Genomic DNA, 13722 nt, shown 5'->3' on the forward strand with positions numbered 1-13722 from the left:
CTATGTTTGAGTTCTGTGCACCACTTGTTTGGTTAAACCATCTGCCAATTCATTTGCTTCCCTTCTAGCCTGTTGAATCTAAACTCTTAGTTCTTGCACCGGTTTTCTGATTTCTCTTAAGATGTGATGATAGTGAGACAACTACTTGCATGTTTGAAAACTAGAACTTATGAATATTCATTTTTTGTCTTCACACCAGTTTTTTTTTTTTTTTATTTCTCTCAAGATGTGATGATACTACCTGTACTAATGTACTTGGGGTTGTACTTTATCAGACAGCAGACAGCTCCTCTTTGGGGTTGTTACATTATGTTTTATCAAGTCCTGATGAATGAATACCTTAGACAGTGAGGCAGCACTTGCATGTTTGCAAATTAGAACTTACAAGTATTCATATTTTGTCTTGACATGCCTTGCCAGCAGATGGTTGCTTATTTTGAGTATTTAGCAGTAATAACGGTTTTCTGAAATTTTGCAGTGTTTCTGAATTTTGTAATGGCCTGTGGTTGAGATGTATTAATTATGGCATTAGTCTTGCAGATTTTGCATGTTTTAGTTGATGCTGTGTATGAGCTACTGTTTTCTTTATCTTCATTGTTTGTAGTAAGGTCTGGTAGGATTTTCTTTTGTTTCTCCTACAACATTATTGATCCTTTTTCTCATTGTCATTACTTGTTATGCTCAGGATGAAAAGATCACTTCTAAATGGAAGAAAAGGAGTGATGCACATGAACTAAGAGATCTTTACCACAGATATAAAGACTGCATTGATGAAAATACTAGACTCTTTGGTAAAGAAAATAGGTAATAATCAGTCTTTGCTTTATGGGCTGCATGCAATATTTACTTTAAGTAAAAGCATGCCTGAATGGTTGCATATCAATTTTCCCTGGGCGAGGTGGATATCTGTTGTGGACAGATAAGCAAGTTATATTCAGTACTTTAAGCGAACAGAAACAAGCACAACAGTACAAAGCTGAAAACAACAAAAACAAGTTGGATTCTTAGGGATTTCAAATCTGAACCTGAAGTAGAACTCCTAGAATAGTTCTATAGCAATAATGGTGTCAAGCTGGCAGCTTGTGTGGACACGCAGTGGTAGAGGGATTAAAGTCGCGAAATAGTTTGACTCCTCAAAGGCCAAGCTCCCAATACCAGAAAACCCTAGCTGGGGCTGAGATATAGCTCAAATAAGAGAAAAAGAACCCAAAAATCCCCAATAAAAACAATTCCCTTCTCTTTTGTAAGACTTAATGGTTGGCTAGAGAAGCCAACTAAAATATTTACACATAAGCCCCTAGAATGTCCCCCTTTACAAATTGCTCCTTAGGAACAAAATTTAACTTCATACAACCCCCAATAGATAAATTTTATTACAAAATCACCCAAGAGACCAAAACCCAACAGATGTATACCCAGCTACCCCTGACCAGAATTTGAATTATAAAATGGCAAAACTACCCATTGGGCCCAAACTGAAAACAAAGCTACCCAAAAACAACTATTTTGGGATCCTACTCCAAAACAAACAAGTTTAGAACATTTTTATATCATTTTTCTTTCTTTCTTTCTTCTTCTTTTTGGTGCTCACCAATATCTTTAATGTACATGAATCTTCACAGGGAGCAATTGGCGAATGCACGTATTATTGCTTATGTTCTGTATGAAGTCTTAGAGACGGTCACATCTGGAACTGCTTCTGAGGTTTCTGCCTTCGCCACTTCTATATGTCTAGAACTTGTTCAAACTTTAGAACATTTTCCAGTTAATACAGTTTCTTTCTTTCATTTATTATATTATTTTTATCTTTAATATCTTCTTAGATACTTGCTGATGGTGAAGAAATTGAAGCAAAATCGAAGCTCTATGTACCATACAATATTCTTCCACTTGATCCTGGAGGTGTACAGCAACCAATTATGCAATTCCCTGAGGTCTGGTGCTATTCCAATAAGTGTTTTGAGTTTCATTGCTGTCTAGTAAATTATGCTAAGTTATGAAAAAAACTCAGTCACCCCCTTTTGGTGGCTAAGCCATTAGTGTCAGTATAATGGGCCATTATGCTGTCAAGAAACTTTCTTGGCAACAAGTCACAGTCAAGTAGGATCAATACTGCCAGCTGCATCTTGCTGAGAGTCTTCTATGGTGGATTTGTTTCACTATAAATATTACGATGCTACAGATTATAGCTGCAGTTGCTGCTGTCCGCAATATTCGTGGTTTACCATTGGCAAATAATCATCAGGAGCCAGCGGATGTTCTGGATTTATTTGAATGGTTGCAATTTTGGTTTGGATTTCAGGTTAATCTATTCATCTCTTTCTTTCTATGTTTTTGTCATATCTAAAAACATTTAGATATGACAAAAAAGTCACATAGAACATACTTTATACTTTTATATGCTGAAGGTGTCACACCAATTTTATATCTATCTCCTCAGAAAGGAAATGTAGCCAACCAACGAGAGCATCTGATTCTTCTCCTTGCAAACATCCATATTCGGTTGACTCCTAAGCATGAATCTACATCAGAGGTGTTTATTCTATTAACTTTACAACTTTATATATATATATATATATATATATATATATATATATATAATCTTTCAATTTGAAATTCATATCATTGTAAAATCAGCTGGGACATGGAGCTGTGGATGTGCTGATGAAAAAGTTGTTCAAAAATTATACAAATTGGTGCAAGTTTTTGGGGAGAAAAAGCAACATTCGGTAAGATTGATACATGTGTCTTGCCTTTCAACCAAACAAATTAAGATTTTGCAAAACTTCATCACCTCACTTTTAGTTTTGAGAAAGCCATATTCTCTTTATATACTTTTTTCTCATATTTTATGCTATCAAATTTTCATTTATTTTCCATTTCCTTTTTCTTTCTAGATTTCTTTCCTTTTTCTGTTCTGCCTACCAACGACATCCATATCTGCAGGTTACCGTCTGTGGGGCAGGGAGTTCAACAATACAAAATTTTGTATATGGGGCTTTATCTTCTTATATGGGGAGAAGCTTCAAACTTGCGGTTTATGCCTGAATGTCTATGTTACCTTTTTCACCACGTAAGCTGCAATTATTGATGTTATCAGTTATTCATAATTTTCCCACTTTTTTTTTTGATCAATAACAGAAACTTTATTAATTAAGAGAAAATTTATGAAGCTTTAGATACAATAAGGGGGAGATAAAAAGTCTTAGCTCCCCATCAGCAAATTACAATGAAAGGAAATTAAAAATTAGCCCAAAAGATAGACTCCCTATTCACCCCTTGCTTGGCCAACCCATCTGCAAAAGAATTAGCGGTCCTCTTCAACCAGCTGTATTGTATCTCAATGCCCCTACACAGCCATAAGAATTTTTTCTTTTCATTATTATAGCTCCACAAACCACTGTCCTCTTTCTTCAACCAGCTAATCACCACCTTTGAATCGCCTTCCAATTATCAGCCGACTGATATTTAATTCCCTTGCTCTTTAAACTCCTTCTATAGCTGCAAGGGTCTCAGCCCTAAGAGAGTCTCCTTCTCCAATAGGGCTTGAGAACAAAGCAATAACAAAGCCTTCCTCATTCTTGAAAACTCCCCCAATCCCAGAGGGCCCTAGATTCCTTAGACTACTGCCATCAAAGTTCAATTTTATAAATCCAGAAGGAGGAGGGGACCACGACAGACTAAGAGTCCCCTTACATAGATTAGAGGTTGCTATCTCTTTCCAGTTTCTTAACAGGTCAGCTATAGGAAAGTCTGAAAGTAGTTCCGTAGTTTTTAGCCAGTGGGCGGCCCTTAAAAGTATTATTCTTATAGGTATTCTAGGGATCTTTCCTTATCTAAAAAAATTTGAGAATTTCTTTCCTCCCACAGTGACCAACACATGGCTGCCCTAATACTACTCCACATCTTCCCTCGCTTTTTAGGCCATCTGAAAAACAAAGGGGAGAACTAACTTTGGACACTCTTGGGAGGGTTCCAAGAACACCCAAAGCGGGAAAGTACCCACTCCCAAACAGTTTTAGTAACCTTACAAAAAACCATAAGGTGGTAACCGAATTCCCCATCATCTTTACAGAGAGAACATCTATTAGGAAGTAAACAATAATTGGGTCTCTTTTTTTGAAGTAAATCATTTGTGTTTATTCTTTCCAGAAAATTTCCTAACAAAAAAAACCAACCCGAGGAGGAATGGGCTTGCTCCAAATTTCCTTAGGTGGAAAGGACAAACCAGGAGGGATAGATGACTGAGTTAAGGTTTCAAAAAACGAAGCATAAGAGAAGGTTCCTGAGGTGGAAGGGGTCCAAATTCTGGTGTCTTCTCTATTAGGATCTAGGAAAATATTATTGAGGATGGCTAACAAAGGTAAGAGGCTGTCCAAGTCTGTATCCCTAATTGCCCTTCATAGGCCAAGGTTCCACCCAAAACCAGAAGTGGAGTCTAAAGGACCTAAAAAAGAAGAGATAGGTTCATTTTTCAAATCTGACAGAGCATACAGGTAGGGAAACTGGTCCTTCAGAGGTGAAACCTGAACCCAAAGATGTTCCCAAAATTTTATTCGATTACCAGAGTTAACACCGTACCTGATCCAAGGGGAGAAATCTGGAAGCAGATCATGGATGGATTTCCACAGAGAAGTAGTTGTAGCCCTTGCTACAATTCCAGAATCCCAACCATTGTCTTCCAACCCATGTATGCTAGCCACGATCTTTGTCCACAATTTTTCCTTTTCCACTATAAACCTCTACAACCATTTTCCCAGCAATGCCATGTTCCTTTTCTTGATATTTCCAATCCCAAGGCCTCCTAGTTTTTTACATCTAATTACCACCTCCCATCTCACCCTATGATCTCTCTTCTCCTCCCTAGGCTCCCATAGAAAATTCCTCATTAATTTTTCCAATAAGTTGGAGACCTTAGTGGGGATCTTAAACATTGACAAATAGTAAATAGGTAGGTTAGCTAGGGTAGACCTAATCAGAGTGACTCTCCCACCTAAGGAAAGATAATTTCTCTTCCAAGACGCAAGCCTCTTCTCAAATCTCTCCACTACTGGAGTCCAAAATCTTTTGTTCTTAGGATTATCTCCTAAAGGGATGCCCAAGTATGTCAATTGCCAATCTGAGATTGCACAACCTAACACACCTGCATAATTCCTTAACTTCCTCTCCTCTACATTCACCCCCACCACACAACTCTTATCAAAGTTCATCTTGAGGTTAGACATCTGCTCAACAAGTTGTATTGCTAATTTTAAATTCTAGATCTAGCTTATATTCCCACCCTCACAAAACAAAATTGTGTCATCTACAAACTAGAGATGTGTCAGTGGTACCTCCTCCCTTCCAACTCGCCACTCTTTTATCAGATTCCTCGAGTCTGCTCTATGGATCAATCTCCCAAGTACATCAGCAATCAGGGTAAAAAGAAAGGGGGAGAGTGGGTCTCCTTGTCTTATGCCTCTCAAAGCAGGAAAGAAGTCAACCACCGTTACATTCACCAAGATAGAATAGTGACTAGTCCTAATACAACCCCGAATCCATTTACACCACCTTTCTCTAAAGCCAAAGCTTCTCAACACCTCCACTAAAAAAGACCAATCTACTAGGTCATAAGCCTTCTCCAAATCCAATTTGCATACCACTCCCTTCTTAGATTTCCTAAAGCTCTCCAGACTCTCATTTGCAATGATGATTTGATCAGTGATCTATCTTCCCTCCACAAAAGCTCCTTGGTTGGGTGCAATAATAGAGGGAAGGACCTTCTTTATCCTGATAGACAACACTTTTGCAATCATTTTACACAAGCTATTCACCAAACTGATAGGTCTGAAATCCTTAGGTTGTGATGCCTCTTTCTTCTTTGGGACCAAAGCAATGAAAGTTGAGTTCAGGCCCGGATTAATTATTCCTCTACTATGAAACTCCTCGAAGACTGACCTAAGATCCTTCTCTACGGTATCCCATCAGTCCTGATAAAAAGCCATTGTAAAGCCATCTGGGCCCGAAGCTTCTATCCTATACATTGAGAACAATGCTTCCTTTATCTCTTCCGAATCAAAACTCTTTTCCAACCACTCTCTGCTTTATGTACTTAGAGTCGGCCAATCCAAACCCTCCAACCACACCCTCTCATTCAAAGGCCTTCTAAATATAGATTTGAAATGATTTACTAAGGCCTCTGCTATTTCTGCCGGGTTTGACAAGACTACTCCTTCTACTTCCAATTTTGATATGAGGTTCTTTTTTCTCCTCCCATTTGCCATTGAATGGAAAAATCTAGTGTTTCTATCTCCCTCCTTTAGCTTCCACTTTTTTTCCTCCTTAATCAGAATATTCTCCATTTGCCTCCTCAAATCTCATCTCATCTTCCTGTCTTCCTCTCCAAAGGATCCCCTTTCTTCCTTCATATCCAAATCCTCAATCTGCTCCAGCAAGACTTGTTTTCTTTCCTCTATTCTTCCAAACTCCAACCTATTCCACTCCTTTAATTGTGATTTTAGAAATTGAAGTTTCTTGTGTAACCTCTTTCCCTCCCATTCTACTATTGGATTAGATTGCTCCCACCACTCCCTGATCTTTCCACTGAACCCCGGATGGGTCAACCACGTATTTTCAAACCTGAATGGGATAGGTCCATCACCTCTCATTTCCTCCTTACACATCACTATAGGCCAATGGTCTGAAGTAAGTCTTGGAAGTGCCCTAGATACTTGGCTACCCTAATGTTCCTCCTAGTCTGTTGAGAACAAGAACTTGTCCAGCTTGGAGCATATTGGCCTCGACTGAAGGTTGGATCCCACTTTGTAATTTGGAATTTCATTTATTGTGGTTATGTGATAGGCCCCCAGTTAACCTTACGTATGCTAGGAGAAAGAAAAGGCAGCATAAGGGGGAGATGATTAGACATGGGGCATTTATGGAGGAGGTCAGACGGGAATAGGAAGAGTCTTGGGGCATTTATAGCTATATTAATTATGAATAAGAAGAGTTTTTGGGCATTTATAACTAGGCCAGCTGGGCATTTATAGAGGGAGACAGTTATGCTATCAGAAGAGTATAAGAAGGGGCTTTGGGGGATGAGGAGTGGCATGCTTTTCTTTGAGTGAAGAATACTGTGTGTGAGTTTCTGGGACATAACAGTGGTATCAGAGCTCGTCTTTCCTCGGCCATGTTGACAGCTAAGGAAGTGGCATCACAGGTGGAGGGTTTCGAAGAACGCTTGACTTCTCTGCATTCTGAAGTAGATGGCTTACGCGATGAGATAACAACTGGACTTTCGAAGATCACATCCCTGGAAGGAGGCGTTCAAGACTTGGTAAGACGTTTTGATCTGTTGCTTCAGCAACAAACCTTGCCAGCTCCCTTGTCTACAACGAACATTGCTCCTCCTGTAGCCGCATCAAGTCGTGCGGTTGACAAAGGGAAGAGTGCGGCTTTCCCGACGTCTCCTTCAGTGTTAGTCGCGGAACATACTTCTGATTCACTTCCTCGGATGTTGGAGTTACCTATTTTTGATGGGAAAAATCCAGACGGCTGGCTTTTTCGCGCGGAGTGCTATTTTGAGATTAATGGCTTGCTTCTGGCGGAGCGTCTGCGAGCTGCATTGTCTGTTTAGAGGGTGATGCATTGGCGTGGTACTACTGGGAAGATAGTCGGCGACCTTTTCGTGGTTGAACAGAATTCAAAGAACTCCTCCTTGAACGTTTTCGATCGACTTAGTAGGGTAATTTACAGGAGCAACTCTTCACATCAATCTTCTACTGTTAAGGAATATCGTCGCCAATTCGAGGTGCTCTCCGCTCCCTTACGTGACCTTCCGGAATCAGTCCTTGAAGAAGCATTTGTTAATGGGCTGCACGACCCTTTCCTGAAAGGTGCCATGAGGCGGGATGACTGGTATAGAACTAAAGACTTGGTACTTAAGGGCTCTGATTGGATTGTCACTGAAATGAAGAAATCTGGTCTTCGAGGCCATGGTGGAGCTGGTTTTCCATCTGGCCTGAAGTGGTCTTTCATGTCACAGGTATCTGATGGCCGTCCTTCTTATCTTGTTGTCAATGCTGATGAGAGTGAGCCAGGAACATGTAAGGACAGAGAAATTATGTGCCATGACCCACATAAACTACTTGAGAGTTGCCTGATTGTAGGGGTTGGTATGCGGGCCACTGCTGTTTATATCTACATAAGGGGAGAGTATGTAAATGAGCGGAAAAACCTTGAGAAAGCACGGAGAGGGAAGCTTATCAAGCTAGACTTTTGGGAAAAAAAGCATGTGGATCTGGGTATGATTTTGATGTTCATATCCACTATGGGGCTGGTGCTTACATTTGTGGAGAAGAGACGGCATTGTTGGAAAGCCTTGAAGGAAAACAAGGAAAACCAAGGTTGAAGCCTCCTTTTCCAGCTAATGCAGGGCTATATGGATGTCCAACATCTGTTACAAATGTTGACACTGTGGCTGTTTCCCCCACCATTTTAAGGCGTGATCCTGAATGGTTTGCTAGTTTTGGCAGGAAGAACAATTCTGGGACAAAGCTATTATGTGTCTCAGGCCACGTGAATAAGGCTTGTGGCTAATGGTTGAGACTCTGGAATTTCGGTAAGGGCTACAAGAGCTTCTCCTTGGAAGTCCATTTGTGATATCCTACCCTTATTCTTATCACTCATTAGATATAACCCTGGTTTTGGAGATTTTGTCAAGTTTTGGGAGCATGTATGGGTGGGCAATTTACCATTGAAGGAACAATTTTCATCTCTTTTTGCCATCTCCAAACATAGGGAGGAGCCTATCTCCTATTTTGTGGTTCCTTCCAATTCAGAAGCTGGTTTTGACTGGGATTTGGGGTTTAGAAGAGGGTTACATGTGTGAAATTTCCAGGGTTATGAACTTGCTTCAATGTATTGAAGGGTTTGTTTGGATACAAGAAAAAGGGATAGGGGGATTTGGACTCCCTCTCCCTCTTCCTCTATTACCTGTTGATAGATGTTGTTGTACATATGTTTAGTACCGCAAGGGTACTTTTGTAATTTCTTCTTTAAGTTGTACGACCATCCTAGTATAAATAATAACATACTGCACGCCTGCAGTATTGTTTTGGGCTTTCAGTCCTCTTGCCTCTCCTCTCTCTCTTCTCTTGTTCAACATGGTATCAGAGCAGGTCGTCCAGGCCTGAAGGGTGATGTCGAGCAGTCAGTCCCTTCATCTCCCAGTTGTGTCCATCTGCTGTTCGGATTCCAGCAAGTAGAAGTCTACCTGACCTTTCATCTTCCAGCGTAGAGAAAGTTCTGGTTTATGGAGAAATTTCCATCTGATGTTCGAAGAAGTCTGCCTGACTTTTCATCTTCCAGCGTAGAGAAAGTTCTGGTTTATGGAGAGATTTCCATCTGATGTTCGACTAAAAATTTCAGAGGCTATCATCTGATGTTCACGAAGGTATTACCTGCTATTCATCTACTGTTCTCATTGACTGTTCGGCTGCTCTGTTGATGGACTGTAGTAACCCTTTTTTTTTACATTGCTCTCATTGACTATTCGGCTGCCCTGAAGTTGGCCCTGTACCAGGTCTTCCGATTAGATGTGTGGTGAACTTCTCCTTGCTCCTTCCATTCTGTTATGGGGTCGTATGATCCCTGTAAAACCGTAGGTCATAAAAACCTGTTTATGTACTGCAACATCAGTGTTTGTTTCTGGATCCCTGTGAAACCGTAGGTCATAAGGATCTGTTTGTGTGCTGCAATAGCAGTTTTTTTTTTTTGTGGACTGAAGGTTAGGAAGTGCCTGGTGCCTTTTGTAACATCTCTTTGAGGCAAGGCTCCTTCTTTTGGTGTTGTTTTTTAAACCTGAAACCATGAGTGGTGAAGATTCTGCCACATCTGGAGTTTCCTCAATGCTGAATGGAATGAGTGGGGGTGGTGACCTATCCCTTCCCATGGCTGTTGTCCCTTTTGATGGTTTAAATTACCTAGAGTGGTCAAGAGGGATCAAGCTATACATCACTGCAAAGGGGAATATAGGCTATATTAATGGGAGAATTAAAGAACCACACTCTAGGAGTGCGGAATATGATAGATGGAATCAGGAGAATAGCATGGTTATGTCTTGGCTCTTAGTCTCCATGCAACCTCAAATAAGGAAGAATTTCATGTGGGCTGAAACAACATATGAGATCTGGGAGCAAGCAAAATCTACATATTCAGAACTGCGACACTATGCCAAGATCTATCAACTATAGGCAGAATCGTCTACTTGTAAATAGGGGGAGAGGTGTTTATTGCTATATTACTCTGACTTACTTCTGTCTGGAAGGAGTTGGACCATTACCAGAATGTGGATTGGAAGTGTGACAAGGATGCAAAATTGTACAAGAAACTTGTCTCCCAGCAAAGAGTGTTTGCATTCTTACATGGTTTAAATCCTATGTATGAATCTATCAGAGTCTAGATTCTCAGTTCTAAGGATCTTCCATCAGTTCAGGAAGTTTATGCTCTTGTACAATCTAAAGAGAGCAGAAGGAATTTGATGAACAACCCAGGTGGGGATGCAGTTGTGTTGGCAGCAAAAAGGGGTGTCTCTACTAGTGTGGGAACCTCTTCCAGGAAAGGAGATCTCCAAAAAAGAATAGAGGATAAAGACAAATTGTGGTGCACTCATTGCCAGAAACCCCGGCACACCAGAGATACATGCTGGGATCTTCATGGGAAACCAAATGGGCTCAAGATCTGAATAAGAAGCAAGGTTCAGATGTGAATAAAAGGATCGGACAAAGGTACAAAGAAATACATCACGACCAACATGGCTACTTGGGAGAATCAACCCTCCATCCACACTGTGACTCAGACACATCTCTCTAGATCTGACCCAAGGGAGGATATTATGAATTCCTTCCTTGATCATTTAGAGCTCTATGGTAGAGCAACTCGTCAGATGGATGCTCTTCCCTCAACCTCATTTGCATCTACGTCAGGTAACTCTGCCACAACTTTCCGTGTTGCTTCTCACACCCTTGACTCTCCATGGATCATTGATTCTGGAGCATCAAAGCACATGACTGGTACGTCCTCTTACTTTCAAACATATCACCTTCTTTCTGTAAGAGACAAGGTGAGACTAGCTGATGGATTATACACGCCATAGCTGGTCAAGGAACCATCTCTCTTTCCTTGGCCTTACCCTCTCTGATGTCCTACATGTTCCGAAATTTCCCGTTAATTTCTTCTCTGTTAGTAGTGTCACTAATTCCTTAAACTGCTCAGTGACTTTTTTCCCTTCTCATTGTGTGATTCAGGATCTGGCCTCGGGGAGGACGATTCGTAGGGGACGTATGGTTGATAGACTTTACATGCTAGAGAATAAGGCTGGTCTTCATGTTACAAAGTCTATGAGTCAGTCCTGTAAGAGTCAAGTTTATTTATGTCATTGTCGCCTTGGTCATTTGTCTTTTGAGTCTTTAAAAGTTGTGTTTCTAGAAATGTTTAAGTCAGTGTCCGTTTTAGATTTCTCTTGTCAAACGTGTCAGTTGAGTAAACATTGTAGAACTCATTTTCTTCAAAAGAATAGTAAATCTGAATTTCCCTTTCGCATTGTTCATTCTGATGTATGGGGCCCTATTACTTTACCATCTGAGAGTGGTTACAAGTATTTTATTACCCTCATTGATGATTATTCTAGATATACTTGGGTATATCCCATGCGAACCAGGGAGGAAGTACCAGAAATTATCCAAGATTTTCAGCGGATGGTCTTCACTCAATTTCAAACAGGAATCCAAATTTTTCAGTCAGATAATGCAAAAGAGTATTTTCATAGTGATCTCACGGAATTCTTTGTTTTCCGTGGTTCACTTCACCGTAGCTCTTGTGCCCGAACACCACAACAAAATGGTGTTGCTGAACGAAAGAACCGCCATCTCCTTGAAGTGGCTCGAGGTTTACTACTCCATATGAATGTCCCCAAACGGTTTTGGCTTGAGGCTGTCCTTTGTTACCTCATTAACCGTATGCCCTCTCGTTGGTTAGAGTGCAAGGCCCCACATCAGCTTCTCTTCCCTAAGGCCCCCCTTTTTCCCATTCCTCATCATGTATTAGGCCCCCCTTTTTCCCATTCCTCATCGTGTATTTGGTTGTCAGTGCTTTGTCCAAAATCTGTCTTCCACTCGTGGGAAATTGCATTCTCGTGCTATTCCTTGCATATTCCTTGGTTACTCCTTCACTCAAAAGGGATACCGTTGTTTTGATCATGTTTCTCAGAAATTCTATGTCTCCATGGATGTCTCTTTCTTTGAGGACGAGCCTTTCTTTCTTGTTTCTATTCAGGGGGAGTGTAGGCATGGGGAGAAACTGGTTCAGCTCCCTCCTCTTTCTGATCCTTCGCCTTTTCATTTCTTCTTCCGTCGTTGCAAAGGCCAACCAAATTCAAGAACTGTGGAGAATCCTGAAAGTATGCCTCCAATGCCATCAAACTCCTCGGGGGAGGATCATACTCACTCAGGTAACTTGACTCCCAATGATGTTCCTAATTCTATTGCAATTGATACCTTTGTTGCTAATGACCTTGATCTCCCTATTGCTCACAGGAAAGGTGTTAGATTGTGCACCACTAAACACCCCATTTCCAACTTTGTTTCATATGAGAACATTTCACCCTCTTTTCGTGCTTTCTTTACCTCGATTGACAGTGTCCCTATCCCCAGAATGGTAGGATCCATCTAATGGACGCTATAAAGGTCGCGGAATGGGTGGGCGAATTTCAAAAATTTTCCTACCTTCTCCCAACTGGGAATCATATTCCCTAAATTTAGAATACAATATTCAAGGATCCTACTTGAACCATAATCAAACCAGATCTGTACCAAAAGACAAATGGGAGGAATATACCTGATCCAGAGAAGCACTATCTCCCAAAGTTGGTGTTCACGCCCAAAGAATGCTCCAAGATCCGTTCCTGCTGAAGATGACACAGCTGTGGATGGAACAGAACCAGCAGGGTGCGTCCTACACACTGGATCCTTCGCAAGTATCCTCTGGAAGCACTAAACACTGAATCTATTTCAGTCTTTCTTGCAAGACTGATGTCAAGAACAGATTTCTTGACTTTCTTTTCTGCAAAGATCTAATCTTGCAAAAACAGATGGCGGCGGCAGGAGGAGAACTCCAAAGGCGAAAAAGCTGAACTGCTTCTTCTTTCTTTTTCTGGAGTATGAGATCTGATCTTAATTCGCAGGAACCTTTCTTGCGATTTCTCTTGGTTCGAAATCTGTTGTATTTCTCCATTTTTTTTGGTTAGGGTTTCTTCTCCTTTCTTCTTGATTAAGAAACCTCCTAATTAGGAGTTATCCCAATCCAAATCAGTATTTGGATAGGGGATAATCTTAATCCTATCTGCAGATAAAGTTAGCTTACTCTTGATCTTATCAGGAGGTTACCAGATTCAAATCTAATTTGAATTTGGTCTCCAAGAGTGGATAAGGCTAAAGGCCCAATCCTTTTACTAACATTAATCTTAGATTCGCCCCAAGGATGAGTGATCATATCAGCCCACCTCGAAATGGGCTTCTGGCCCATTAAGTGTTCAGTGTCTAATTACTTTCCAATCTACTGCCCAGTTGGGCTTCTTTGTATGGCGTGGGACCCAAGCATTGATCTACACACCAGGCACATGGGTTCGGCCTAGCCTTTAATACAAGGCCCAGCCGAATTCACTGAAAAACTCAATGAACCCCTTGA

The 13722-nt window shown here is 40.8% G+C and overlaps 1 protein-coding gene across 3 annotated transcripts in view; it reads left to right on the top strand.

Annotated features, from left to right (window-relative positions):
- GSL04 (glucan synthase-like 4) overlaps positions 1-13722 on the top strand; it is a 147684-nt gene that overhangs the window by 14257 nt on the left and 119705 nt on the right. For all 3 annotated transcript variants that reach the window (XM_088981636.1, XM_088981637.1, XM_088981638.1), the window contains exons 3-9: positions 686-804; positions 1623-1704; positions 1824-1934; positions 2183-2302; positions 2441-2533; positions 2638-2729; positions 2947-3073. In XM_088981636.1, coding sequence (XP_088837762.1) covers positions 686-804; positions 1623-1704; positions 1824-1934; positions 2183-2302; positions 2441-2533; positions 2638-2729; positions 2947-3073 — 744 coding nt within the window. The remainder of the gene's footprint in view (positions 1-685; positions 805-1622; positions 1705-1823; positions 1935-2182; positions 2303-2440; positions 2534-2637; positions 2730-2946; positions 3074-13722) is intronic.

This window comes from Nelumbo lutea, chromosome 3 (genome assembly GCF_056320005.1).
Source record: "Nelumbo lutea isolate HS-2025 chromosome 3, American lotus-T2T, whole genome shotgun sequence".
NCBI classification, from domain to species: domain Eukaryota; kingdom Viridiplantae; phylum Streptophyta; class Magnoliopsida; order Proteales; family Nelumbonaceae; genus Nelumbo; species Nelumbo lutea.